General features: G+C 37.9%; 1 protein-coding gene across 4 annotated transcripts in view; it reads right to left on the reverse strand.

Annotated features, from left to right (window-relative positions):
* Window positions 1-14594, reverse strand: part of KLHL2 (kelch like family member 2) — a 123493-nt gene that overhangs the window by 44748 nt on the left and 64151 nt on the right. For all 4 annotated transcript variants that reach the window (XM_043566081.1, XM_043566062.1, XM_043566073.1 and 1 more), the window contains one exon: window positions 3009-3171. In XM_043566081.1, the coding sequence (XP_043422016.1) occupies window positions 3009-3171 (163 nt within the window). The remainder of the gene's footprint in view (window positions 1-3008; window positions 3172-14594) is intronic.

Consider the following 14594-nt stretch of genomic DNA (forward strand, 5'->3'; position numbering starts at 1 on the left):
CTGTCTCCCTTCACCCCCCCCCCCCTCCGGGCCCAGATCTTTTCACATGCTGGATTGTTTGAACGTGAAAGTAACTGAAGAATTTGGGCAGACTTTCTGGATGCAAAAAGTGCTTGAATTGTACAAAGAAAGAAGGGAAGGACTAAAAAACTATCATTTGTTCACAACAGAAAAAAAAAGTTACCTTCCTGCAAGGACTCCTGACCTCCCCACCTCCTATCTGCTTAAGATATAAACAACAATCAGATATTTTCACTAGGAAGAACAACTGTTTTTTAGTAGTCTACTGAATTACATAATTCAGAAAGCTTGTTATTAATATACCAAAGTATATGGAGATAGTTTCATTACATGAAGTTGGTCAATGCAATTTTATTTCTTTAAAATTATGAGTGAAATATATAGATAATATGACAGAATGGCTTCAAATAATACAAGAAGATGCAAAAATTCATCAAGATGTAGACCTACCATTTGTACTCTTCTACATATACATTAGATTTCGTTAAAAATGACATAAAAAATAACAACAGAGGAGGGGGATAGTTAATAACAGAGGGATATATAGTTGAACAAGATTTTCCATGAATTTACAACATTTAAAGTTCAATGATGAATACTCTATTTTTATATGTGTCACAGTTTTTCATAATAAAAAATGCTGTAAAATGTTACTTATAAACTCAAGCAAATATAAGATTCAAATGCATGGTATAAAAACAGTGTATCTTTTAAGACTAGACTTTGATTTAAAATATAGAACATTAAAAGCTGAGAACTGGGGCACCTGGATGGCTCAGTCAGTTGAGCATCTGACTCTTCATTTCAGCTCAGGTCATGAGCCTCACGTCGAGCTCCACACTGAACATGGAGCCTGCTTGGGATTCTCTTTCTCTCCTTCTCCCCCGCTTGTGCTCTCTCTCTCTCTCTCTCAAATGTTAATTAACTAATTAATTAATTAAGGGGAGCCTGGCTGTCTCAGTTGGTAGAGTATGCAACTCTTGATCTCAGAGTTATGAATTCAAGCCCCACATTGGGCATGGAGTCTAGCTTCAAAAAAAAAAAGAAAAAAAAGGAATTTTTCTTCATAATTTTGCTGAAAATGACAATAAACTCTCCATGAAAATGTCTTTGCATAATTATGAAGAAAGACTCTACAAACCAAGATACAGAAGTGTTCAAATTCTAGTAGAGAATTGTTCATATTTTATACTTTATAACAATACATTTAAGATTTTAAATAAGAGAAAGAAATAATTAAATCTCATAAAAATCTCCTAAACACACAGTACATGAGTTGGTTCTGACAGGAGCAGAACTAGGAGTTCCAGTATATCATGTGAATCATGTGTGGACATCTTTTGCATGAATCCTGCTTTACTCATTCTGCCCCAGCCCCTCTCCCTACCTCTTAAAAGTCAGTAATGTGTATCAAGTAATATGAGACAACAAGCTGCCCAAGAAAGATATGTTAAACAGTGATTGTTTCCTGCAGAAAAAAAAAAATCCAAAAATATACAAGCTTCCTTCATTTTCCCAATATAAATCACTTATGACAGGCACATTATGTCTAGAGTTAATGGATCTTACAGATTTAGAAGGAAACTTTTCTATTTAGCTGAAGAACAGCTGAAGAACACTGGAACACATCACTGAATCCAAATTTATCTTTGGTTTTTCTTAAAATGCCTCATCCCACTCAAAAGGATTACATGAATATCATTACATATTATAGGCATTCCCCAACTTACAGAAGGGTTATGTGCTAAAAGTTCATCTCTAACTAAGCTTTCTGAAATTCAGCTCAGATTTTCTCACTGAAAGAATTTTATAAAGGGTAGTCAGGTCAGTCAGGTCACCCTAAGAAATCTATAAAGTTCAAACTTACTGGACCTTTTATGTTTCTCTGCAGCACTATGGTTTTCTTTTCTTTCCAACTAGCCACCTAACCATTATTTCTTTGAAAAAGTGCAACAGAGATTCTAGGAATACTCATCTCCAATGCTTTGTGCGTGGGTGTGCGCGCGCGCGCGCGCACACACACACATACACACACACACACACACACACACACACACACACTCACCTTGCCCAGGTCTATGTGCCACGATGTCCCTTACCCATCAGAGTAAGCACAGTGGAACAGTTTAGACAAGGGGCTCTTGCGTTTGAAGGCTGAAGGAAGTTTTAGGGTTCTGTTTTATTGGGTCTCACAAATACAGGACAGAGATGGTGGTTATAACTTCTATCAGGCTTATCTTCTCAAAGATGATTTAAAAAATTAGAAGCTTCCTAATAATCATTTTTAATACATATATTTTTAAATGCTTATAAACTCAGAGGAAAAATCAATTAGAGGTTACTTTTGTGTACTTTAGCTACATCCAAAGCTATAACAAGAAACTCTCCTCCTAGACTGGAGTGATGGGGGGATCAGAGGGTCCCTACACAGCAACTGAAGTGATGGCTTCCTTGACAAGGGCAAAGGGCTGCCCTCTGTCACAGGAGGGCGCCAGCAGGAGGTCCTGAGAACTGTTGTCTAAGGAGAAAGCTGCCTATATTTCAAATCTACTTTTCCACTCTACCCAAAGGCAACTAGATTTCATCACCTTGAAAATGCTTAAGCCACTAGATTGTTCTCCTGGGTGCAAGAAAAAGGTGTAAGAGGCCATAGAAATAAAATGACTTAGTTTCATATGCAAATATTTTCTCATATGCCTGTTAATTTGACAGTTTGAAAGAAAGAGATATAGAGATTCAATACTTGCATAAAACTGCTATTCTATTCTTTAGACTCAATACCAATTTATAGAGTTTTTTGAGGTCAGAATTTTATAAGTATGCTTTAATTATGCAGTGATACATTATAAGATTTTAAATGGATTTTTATAAGGTTCAGATCCAGAAACATGACATAACTTTCCAGAAATTACTACAGAATTTTATCAGAACTCAAGAGTTCCAGATTCCTCCCGGTCTCAAACTCAGCTGAGGTCTACTCTACTTGCCTGCATAGGTGTTGGCTTTGTTCAGGAGGTCTGTGCACGCATGCATATCAGCAAAAGCCCGAATTCCTAAGCAGTTGACAGGGTGAAGCTGAGATTCCAAAAATTCACAGCAAGTCTTCTTCACATCCTGTAACTGTAACAGCCCAGCTGCTGGGAGAAGTACCTGCAACATCCAAGGAAGCAGTTAGGCAGGTGGATGAAAGAACAGTCACTACTTACCACTCCTACCCAGGGCACAACAGATGCAGGCAGAATTTATCTGCATCCAGACCCAAACACTCCATAGAAAAGGAATGCAACAACCATTTGCCAAAAGGGTGATGCCCACATTCCCCCATAATTTCTACAGTATCTTTCAAGGATCTCTTCCTGGCCATAAGAATATAAGAGATAGGAGATCATATTAGGTTAATGGTTCTGTTTATAAGCATAAACCAAATGCACCTTTGAATTTTAAAAATATAAATTATTAGGATGCTAGGGGGTGCTATACGCTTCAGTGAAAATGTTTTTTCCCCTTAATTCAAGCAGTCATGAGTTTCAGCGATTTGTAGGGAAGGCATGAGCCCAAAGTAATACATATCACAACAAAGCCTCATTTTGTTCTCCCACTGTGTGAAGAGCACAACAAGCTGCTTTCCTTAAGAGGACGGAGCAGTTTTAAATTCAACAGTCTCTGTACAAGCAGTTTCTCTCAAATGTAATATATGTGCTAAAAAAAGAAAACACAAAAGGTAATTACCTAATATCAACTTTTAAATTTGTATTTTTATTTGAGTAACTCCACGAGATTTTGTATTAATTATAGGTTTTTCTATGGGACTTAACCAGTATCTTTACTATAAATACTATATTCAATACCACAACTACTTTTCAAATAGGTCAATAATGGAAATGCTTTTTCTTGTAAGTGAATCAGTGTGAAGCTATGTTAAGTATCACATCTGAAAGTCAAATTAAGTGGGAAAACTTATAAAAAATGAAGTTCTTGAACATCTGCTGCTCTTTTACAAAGGCAAAAGAAAAAATAAGCCTCAACTATTAGAACAATGGTCAATTTTAGAAAAGATCACATTAGCATAAAAAAATAAATAAAACCTAAGTTCCTTCAGGAATTGACTCTTATATCTGCCAAGCTATAGCCCAAAGGGAAAAAGAGAAAAGAAACAGTAGTTCTAGAAATCTTTTATAATTTTCCTGTATCTATGTAATAAGTCTTAAATGTGGAAAAGAAAGAATATGTTTGTGTCTTTGCATAACAGAAACTACTCTGTTTTTTTTTTAAGGAACCACAGTATTACCTCTCAAATCTAAAGGCTGCATGTGTGTTAACTCACATGCATGCAAATGGCCATGAATTAAAGACTGAGAAAATAACTTTATGTTTTAGTGCAACTGTACCAACTAATAGTTTTCTCTAAAAACATACAAACAGTATCTAGTGGGCTTTTCCTTCTGAGTTTAAGAAAAATAAAGTGCAAATAATGCTGCTTATGGCCAAATCTTTTGCATAATATGTATAGTGTGTTTCATTATGTTATGAGAAATGATCTCCATGGAAACCTTTAGTTGTTGATAATTTGCAAATGGGAGGTTTTCCCACACGCGTATAATTGTGCTCTGAAGCAACATAAAATACATTCCAAGATGCTTAAGAGTGCTGCCATTTAATTCAGCGAACACATACAGTTAAGAAAGTGGTCTTCAGTGTAAGATTCAATCTCTGTGAAATTTGCACAAGTAGTAATGATCACCCATCTGATCAGCATTTTCCCAGGGACAATCCAGTGAGGTAGAGTAGTATTCAAACTGCTTGGTAATGTAGAAAAGGCAGGAGCTTTGGGGGAAAAACATGGCTGAGCAGAAATGAGCTCACTCATGCACTGGTGGTAGGCACTGGCTTCAACGTTCTTGAAAAACAATTTGCCCATTTCAGTCAAAATTACAAATGCACAGGTGCGCCTGAGTGGGTCAGTCGGTTGAGTAGCTGACTCTTGATTTCTGCTCAGGTCATGATCCCAAAGTCATGAGTCTGAGCACCGTGCTGGGCTTCACGCAGTGTGGAGCCTCTTAAGATTCTTGCTCTTCTTCTCCTCCCCCCCCCACCCCGTTCACAGCGTCTCTCCCTCTCTCTCAAATAATTAAAAGAAAAAAATACAAATGCACAATCCTCTAACCCAGCAATTTAACCTATAGATACACTGATAAATGCACAAAATCTCACATGCACAAGACATTATTTGGAGCACTTGGAGCACTACTCTGGGTAATAGCAAAAGTGAGGGTAAAGCCTAAATGTCCATTGTGAGGAGACCAATTAATATCATCCATTCAATGGAATACTCTGCAGTCATTCAAAAGAATGAGGAAACTATATGAATGGGACAGTTTCTAAAATACATTCTTCAGTGAAAAAAATTAGTGATTGATTCATACAATGCTAACTAATACATCTACTCCCTCATGTGTATATATATCCATCTAAGAAAAGCAGCTACAGCAAGCTTTTAAAATTTTTGTTTCATTACTTGCAACTTCATCACTACCAAGCGCAGATCTACCTCATCAGGAGACTGAAATTCATAAAACTGTGTAATACATACACCAGGAATAGAAAAGTTATTCCAATTGTAAGCCATGTAGCTAGAAACTCACGTATAATTTTAATTTTTAAATGACAATGATGAGTCAAGTGGTTCCATGTTTGGCAAACAATATATATTACATGCACTTTAAAGGTTAGTCAAATGTATAAAACAAGCCTACTCATAATTTCGTTGTTAGTAAATCCTTTAAAATTGCCTCAGTTTTATGACATAATTTTACTAGGACTAAATTTCAATAGCTCCTAAGTATTAACTATGTACAGCTTCAAAAACAATGAATAACTAGCCCAGGCTTACTAACATGACCCACAGTCACTCATGCTGAAAACAGGAAAGCAGCCAGGGCCACACCTACTTTATGTATTAGACAGCCAGCAAAAAACAAAACAAAATAAAAATGCTTCTAATTTCAGATGAACCACCTCTTACAATCAGAACCACTCAGTTGGCAGCCTGTGAGCTGGTTGCCTCGAGATCAAATCAAATCAAACCTTCTAATTTGTCTGATAAAGAAATCAAATCCCAGAGGAAGCCAGAAGACATGACCAAGTCATATAGCTGGTCAGTGGAAAGCTGAGCATATAATCAAATTTACCAACTCTTTGGTCTATTGTTCTTTATACTACCTTGGGCCCTATCTGTAGGTGCAGAATGGAAGTCCTTGTCCAATTTTTAAATCTCCAATACTGCTCTTTTCAGCAAGAGTAATAAAGACCACAATCATTTCAACAACCCATTCTTGCAATTGCTTCCATTTACTGAGTAATTACTACCTCAGGCACTGTGCTAAGCACTTGGCACGCAATAATATCTGATTGTCTCCATTTCACACAAGTGAATATAGAGGGCTGGAGAAGATGGGTAACTTGCCCAAAGTCACACACCTCATACGGAACAGGTAGAGTCCGCTCTAAGAGCAGTATTTAACCAAAGTGAGTTGTAACGCTTTTAGATGGCACACATAAACATTCTGATGTCAATAGTTAGGAATACGATTTTAAATATGATTTATTTAAACAAGAACTGAGCCAGTGTAGAGAAAACATCAAGTATTTACCAGTGTCAGCAGTATAGAATATAGCAAAATCATGAAAGTACACACAAATTACTAAACTTTAGAAAACTCTGAATTGAGAGGTCACATTAATCCTTCAATATCTGATAGCATTCTGATTTTTACGGTTTTTACATACCACTAAAAGGAAGGAAGTGCTTTAATCTGGGGCTATCACAGTCCCATGGCATATTTTCTACAGAGTGGATAAACTCTACTCTTAGTAACAAATGTCGGTAACACCCAGCAATGTAAAGAAGTGGTTTCTTAATTTGTTATTTAGGTCACAAAAATACCTTGGGCATTGTAATTAAGAGGTCTGAAGAATAAATTTGTGCCTTTAAAACTAATTTTTCTGAGCTCCCTAGAGCAAAGGTACAGCTGAATAGTGCTGCTTCTTATATGAAGTGGAATCATATTGACACAATAAACCTCCAGCCACATAGCATTATGACCCAATGGAAATTTCCACTTGTTCCATTTTTCCATACGCTAGTATTAACCCTGAAATTGATTAAAATAACCCTACGGTGCTCTATGATCTAAAGTATATTCTAAAACATCAAAGAAAAAGCAATTATATTTGTTACATAATACAAATGTTAATGATGTATTCTAAGAATCAAAAAGTGATTAATTCCCATATATTCTATTCCCATATATACTAAAGGGACGGCCACACTCCAAAAGCTGAAATATTTCTCTCGATTATGTTGAGCCCTAAGAAAAAATACAAAGTTGGCAGTGTGTCTTGGGGCCCAGCCTTTACCTCTCCCTCCAGCAGCCTCCTCCCTTGTTTCCCCTTTAGTTCTATTCTATCAACCTGGAGCTTCTCCGCTCAGACCCTGGTGTTTTCACCATGATCTCTCAGTCCCTTTCAGGTCACTACTAACAGCATCACACCATTTCATCTGCTTTGTAACACTCACCAATGTCAGAAATGATTTTATGTATCTGCTCTCATGTTTACTATCTCTCTCTCTGCAAAAGAATATATGCTCTGGGACCACATCTGTTTACCCCCATTGTAACCTCAGGCACTACAAGAATATCTAGATGTATAATAAATGAATCAACCTGAATGTAAATTAACGTGTTACTCTCATAGGTATTTGTATTTTAAAAGAGATACAAATTTGGATGTCCTTTAACCCAGAAATACAAACTGTATTTCTAGGCTGTATCTATATGGGACATCTGTGACCGACTGCAAATCCTTTCAGCCCCAACTCTTGCTCAAGCCAACACTGCAGCAACCAGGTCCAAGTAGACTTTGATCACCTTTGTGAAAATGTAACTTCACTGTGCCTCACCCCACCTCCTACCATAGCTCTCTCTGCCTTCCTAGCCAGGGGATGCACTGGGGACTCACACCTGCGCTATCTGGAAGCACAGGGGAAATAATGCTTATGGGGCCACCCTGACCTATGGAGAATGGTCTAAGGAAAGGTGACAGCTAAATGCTTCTCCTCTTTATTCCCAAGCAGATACTTCTGAGACACATTTCATAAGCCTCCTCAGAAGGTCCTGGTAAGAACAAACATCTTACATTTTAGCTGTGACCAGATCTATACCACACTTTGAATTGGTTTTCCCTCCTTTCCAATTCAAATTCCCTATTCATTCACTGTTGCTTTCTTGGATCACTTTCCAAATAAACTAACTGTATGAAATCTTGCTTTCAGGGAAACCCCAGGCCATTACACTGCACATGGAATAAGCTGTAAATGTGAATATACTTAGTTATAAGAATATGAATTATAGTGCTGTTTATACTATTAAAATTGAAAAGAACTCAAATGTCCAATAACAAGAGACAGATGAAGTAGATTCTGTACTATCAGTAAAATTGAATACTTTGTAAATATTAAAAGACATAGACACATATCTAATGACCTGGAAAAAATATTCCTAATACATTCAGTATACAAAGATAATTTCTAAACAAAATATACAATATAATCCGCTTCTTTGTAAACACACAAACACAACAACATAAAGAGCACTAGAGGAATATAAATATACTGCAACTGTTAACAGGGATCATCTCTGGTTAGTGGTAGTGTTAAGACTTTGTATTTACTTCTTTTTATTTGCATTTCCTAAATTTTCAATAATGAATATGTACCATTTAAATAGTCACATATTATTTAAGAGAAAGTCGGGGAGAAACAAACAAAAGACTGTCTTTCTGGATCTCTAGAACTCCAGACAATATAGCAATGGTGAAGGGAGCTATTTATTTAATAATTATCACCCACCGCTTGCCAGACATTGTTTCAGTTTGACCTGTATTCTGAGTATCAGGAGTCTCAAAGGCCTATGATCATCAAACTAGTGTTCTGCAGAGTGTTATGGAGGCTCTACACATTACTCTTCCTGTTCACGTGAATAGCGCTATCTCCAAGTGCTGGGAAAAACATGAAGTAATAGAACATGACCAGCTGATTAAATAAACTTAAAATCTATCACTTCAGCAAATAGAAAACATTTATTTTCACCTAGATATGCTGATTTCCAAAATAGGGAGACAATAAAAGCCTAAGCATTTTACACTGTGGAGACATTTTCTGCAATGAACAAAAGAAGCAGGGGAAAAGCTACCACTGATTAGAGAAGACAAGTAGAACACTAGACACAGAAGACACCCGAGACAAACAATTAGCACCCGTGTGACACTCTTACACCAGCTGCACATTTTAAAGTAAGATGCTTTCATCCTACTTCACTTTGTTTGACAAGCCAAATTATACAGAAGATGTTTCGCTTAGACAAGTACACTCCTTCTGCTTGGCTATTAGGATCTGCAATTTATTTTCAGCTCGGGCATTTACTCCATAGGGGGAAATAATTTATGTAGTAAGTCTTTTAAATCCTGAGCCATTAGCAGTGTGTTTATTAGAAGAGACTACCAAGGGGTCTGACTGCTCCATAGACAAGATTTCCAGATGTCTATGAAAGTATGCAAATATGAAACAGCTCAGTCACTGTTAACTTTACAGTAGGTTTACTGCTAAAAAGCAGGTTTTTTATTAATTTCCCAGCCATTTTATATTCACATGAGAAGCACCTGTTTGTTTACAGAGTAAGGAAGGGCCTTGTGTGTCAGGAATGACCTGGAAACAAAAAAGGAGACAGCTGTTCAAAGAGCACGCAGAGACAGAAGAAATTATCCCCAAACTTAAAGAAGCTCTATGTTGTTGGACCAAAAAAGTCTCACTACGAAAGAAAACCTATAACTTTCATTAGCATATATCTTCCAAAATCTGCATTTAGTCTCCAAATTATAAATAAGTCATGTTTCACAAGTTTACTTTTTCAATTGGCTGCTTACTACTCATTTAATCATAGAAACAGTATTGAAAAGTAATAAATCACAGTATCAAAGAATATAATATTACTACTTGACTGCTGTGACCCTATGGGGCACTGGGTGCAGGAAAGAAGGAGAAAGAAAGTTTCCTTCCTCCTTCTGGGGTGCAGGCCTGGCTGGGGGCAGAATTTTGAAATAGGAAGTGTGCGCCCTTGGCATCCTGCCACCTCATTCACACTTTTACAACTCAAAGCCCTAAACCTTGGCCACCAGGAGTCAGCCTCTGCTCTGTGCACCCAGCTATGGTTCTCCACACAGATCTGCCTTTCCTGACTGCTAAGTGTTTCATCCTGTAAATATACTGACCTCACCTCTCTCCTCCCAACACCCCGCACCCCAAGCTCCATCCCTCGAGATAGCTACTGCCAGCAGAGTCAAAATGAAAGCCGTCTTATTATTAATTCATACTAATTGCTAATAATGCATCACCTTCCAGGACAAATCCCTTCCAGGGATATTTAATGTTTTAAGAGATGCTAACTCTTAAGCAGAATACATCTGTAACTGAGGTCATTTCCAATGGTATAATAAATGAAGCGAAAAGGCAAAAGAAGTATGGAAAGAGGAAATATGTGGGCAATGCGGCTTTCCCACAGGCTGAAAACCACCTATCCTATACTACCCTTTTAACAACTGCTTTTTCCATTCTTTTTAACCTAAGTTTTCTCTAAAATTTCTAACTTATTCAACAGTGGCTCAAATGTATAACAAAGACAGCACCTACCTTGTAGAGTTGTTGAAAAAAAATTAAATAAGATGGCCTACCATTCAACACAGTGCCTGACACATGGTAGAGTAGAGCATTAGCTCCAATTCAAGGCATTGCTTCTCAGATTGAATCCAACATCCAATCCCATGACAAGAGAATGCCAGGATTTCCTTTCTCCCTCACAAGATGATGTTCTATGACAGATCATTTCCAAAGAGCATAAGGTTGCTTTCTTTTTTGAGCAAATATTCCCAAAGTAAAAGATACAATCCAGGACACTTTGGAAAAGAACAAACACAGCATGTGAAAAAAGGGAAATACAGGGGCACCTACGTGGGTGGCTCAGTTGGACGAACATCCGACTACAGCTCAGGTCATGATCTTGTAGTTCGTGAGTTTGAGCTCCACATTGGGCTCGCTGCTGTCAGCACAGAGTCCACTTTGGATCCTCTGTTCCCCAGTCTTTGCCCCTCCCCCGCTTGTGCTCTCCCCAAAATAAATATTTTTAAAAAAGAAAATGGGAAATATGTTTGATATCCCACTAGTTATTAAGTAAATATAAATTAAAATAATGAGACCGCATTTTATAACTATTGCTACTTTTAACGACATATATTCAGGTCAAGGTACAGTAAGCCTTGGCCCCTATCACATTTTTGCCTTCACTGTAAACTAGTCAACTCTCTTAGAAGGGAAATAGACAAGGGGCACCTAGGTGGCTCAGTCAGTTGAGCGTCCGCCTTCAGCTCAGGTCATGAACTCACGGCCTGTGGGTTCAAGCCCCATGTCAGGCTCTGTGCTAACAGCTCAGAGCCTGGAACCTGCTTCCGATTTTGTCTCGGTCTCTTTCTGCCCCTCTCCCACTTGTTCTCTCTCTCTCTCTCTCTCTCTCAAATACAAATAAACATTTTAAAAAAATTTTTAAAGAAAGGAAATAGGCAGTATTCATCAAAGGTACCAAAAAATATAAAAGTTTAAAGCATTTGATACTGGAAGTAAGTTCCTGAAAATCTACCCTGAGAAAATAGTTCAAAAATTGGAACAGACTAAATCCATAAATTTTACTTTAGCATTATTTATAAGAGTTCCTGGGGGAAAAACCAGAAACAACTATGGAAATATGGCAACAATTAAGTGCATTATGTTAAACCACATGATGAAACATTATAATCAATGACAATGAAGAATAATAATGGTTTTAAAAAACTAATATTTCTAAAATATTTGCAATAACATACAATATTATAAAATTGGATTGACACACTGCTCTAACCTATACTCATATTAGAAAAACTTAATAGACATCAAGTTCCTTTGATCTCAAGGAACTTGATTAGTAAAACAATGTTGACAGAGAAAAAACAAACAACAGAACATTTCCACACAATTTATTTTTTCTAACACATAATGGACGTAGAGACAGTGGCGCACTGGTCTTTTTAACAACAGATTGGCTCCCTGCCCTCGCATCTCTCAGTTCTATAGCTGGCAGCACTGGATCTGGATCCAATCCTGTCTCTAATCAGAGAGAACGTCTGGGCTCTAACTAACAAGCAGCACAACCTGGTCGACTTCATGTCAGTGCTAATGTGACACTGGGTACTTTGATGCTTTGTTTCCTGGACAAAGTTCCAGCCCACCTTCCTGTAACTAGGACCCTCTCCTAGTGGGCATCAGCAATGTGGCCCTACTTCACTGTGCATGGAGCAGTTCTCCTGGAGGCTGAAATGCTGCCCCTGGGTGCCAGCCCAGAAAATAAAGCCTTGTTCCCAGGCTCCCTTCTCCTCTTGTTCTGCAAGGACCTCCTGCCGGGCTCAACTTCTATTCATCAAACATGCCTATCCTATGGGCAGTTCCTGATTACTCACGTAAGAAATACTTATTGAGCACATAGTCTAGGGTCCAGTCACTAGTGTAGGTTCTAGGGCAATGGCAGTGAACAGAATGTACAAATATACCAGCCATCCTAGAGCTTGGATTCTAATAGGTAGTGCTTCCATTTAGTAAGGGCATGTGTAATTTCCATCATCCCAGCACTCCAGCCCTTCAAAGTGGTCTTTGGATCTCAAAGTCTACAGTCTAGGGGCACGTGGGTGACTCGGTGGGTTAAGCATCTGACTCTTGTTTTTGGCTCAGGTTGTGCTCTCACAGTTCATGAGTTTGAGTCCTGCATCGGGCTCTGTGCTGATAGCGCAGAGCCTGCCTGGGATTCTCTCTCTCTCCCTCTCTCTCTGCCCCTCCCTTGTTCTTTCGCTTTCTCTCTCTCCCTCAAAATAAATAAACAAAAAAAAATTTTTTTAAATAAAAATAAAGTCTAGAGGCACTGGAGGACTCAAGAGCTATAGATTTTAATCCCCATCTGTCACTAAATTCCTATAAAGCCTCAGGGGCAGAATAGAGTTAGCATGAAAAGAATGGAGGATGGAAGCCATACCACAGGCTCAAGAGGCAGAGAACTCTGGTCTTGAGTGCTAGCTGTGTGAGCCAAGAAAACCACTTAACCCTTTTGAGCTGCAATTCTCTAAGCTGTAAAAAACAATTCGGTGTCCAAGATGTTGTAAAAACTAAATGAGATCAGTACTTTAGCAAAGTGGCTGGAAAGGGAAGGTAGGCAGCCCCTTCTTCCTCAATGAATATTTTATTCTATTTCCGCTACCATTTATCAGAATTAATCCACTTTAATTTCCTCTCCTTTAGTCCTTCCTCTCCAAAATCACTACAAATAAAAAAACATGAGTACTAGTCTCTTGACTAACTGATCATGCATTTTACTCCTATTATAGATCAAAATTTCCCCTGTATCTCCCCTGGATTCTCCAGGATTCTTCCCTTCCACAACCTCAGAATTTCATGAATAACCAAAGAACAGACCAACAGACTGTCAGTGATTCCACATCCACCTTCCAAAAACAGAATTTAAACTGGTGGTGAGACTGAGGCATCAATGCACTGTCTAAAGAAGAACACAGGGACCAAAAAGTCCTGTCAGCAGGCTTCAAAAATATTTTTTAAAGAAACAAATAAAAGCAAGCAAGTTTAAGGGGCCAATGTTATCAATAAAGGTGATGAGTCTTAGTACGAGGGACTAGTGACACTTCCGGCTTTTCAAAGGTGCTGCATGGATGTATTTACAACTGTGCATGAGAAATGCCAAACTGTCCCAATAAGTTATCTTCACTGTCTTTCTGTGGCAGTCATTCCTTAGACCAGGGAAAGTAATCCAAATCACTCTCCAGGGTACTATGTTGCTTTATTATACACAACTCCCTCTTCCTCTCCTCCCTCTTGGTCTTTCCCCTCTTCCCCTCTCCCTCTCACCTTTCTGTCTTTGCCCGCTCCTTTTCCATCTTCTTTCTAAATTGATTTCTAGTATTCAGAGCCTCTCCACCCCTGCAGATTACCAAGTCTATTCCAGTGGAATTTTTTTAAGACCAAAGAGACTGATAATACTTTTTGAAGATTTTTGTTTGTTTGTTTTCACAAATATAACACTTAAACCACATAGACACCCATGCATGTATGCACACAAACACGCACATCCATAACACACTCTTCCTCCTTAGACAAATGATTTTTTCTGTTGCATGTCATTTTTCACCAAAAATTATTTTATATTCTCTCTTTCCAACCATGTCTGTAATCAATATTCATATACTATCATCTCCCAAACTGTCAAAGCCTAGGCTTGACATGAAAGAGAGATCACAGGATAAAATTATTGCTGGAGAATAAAAAGTGAGAAAATATATGGTAAGAAAGCACATGTCAAGCAAAAAAAAATCACATTTAATAGACAATTTAATAACTTTATCTATCTTACTGATTAGCCTCTCCCTGAGCCTAA

Source organism: Prionailurus bengalensis, chromosome B1, assembly GCF_016509475.1.
Source record: "Prionailurus bengalensis isolate Pbe53 chromosome B1, Fcat_Pben_1.1_paternal_pri, whole genome shotgun sequence".
In the NCBI taxonomy this organism is placed as follows: domain Eukaryota; kingdom Metazoa; phylum Chordata; class Mammalia; order Carnivora; family Felidae; genus Prionailurus; species Prionailurus bengalensis.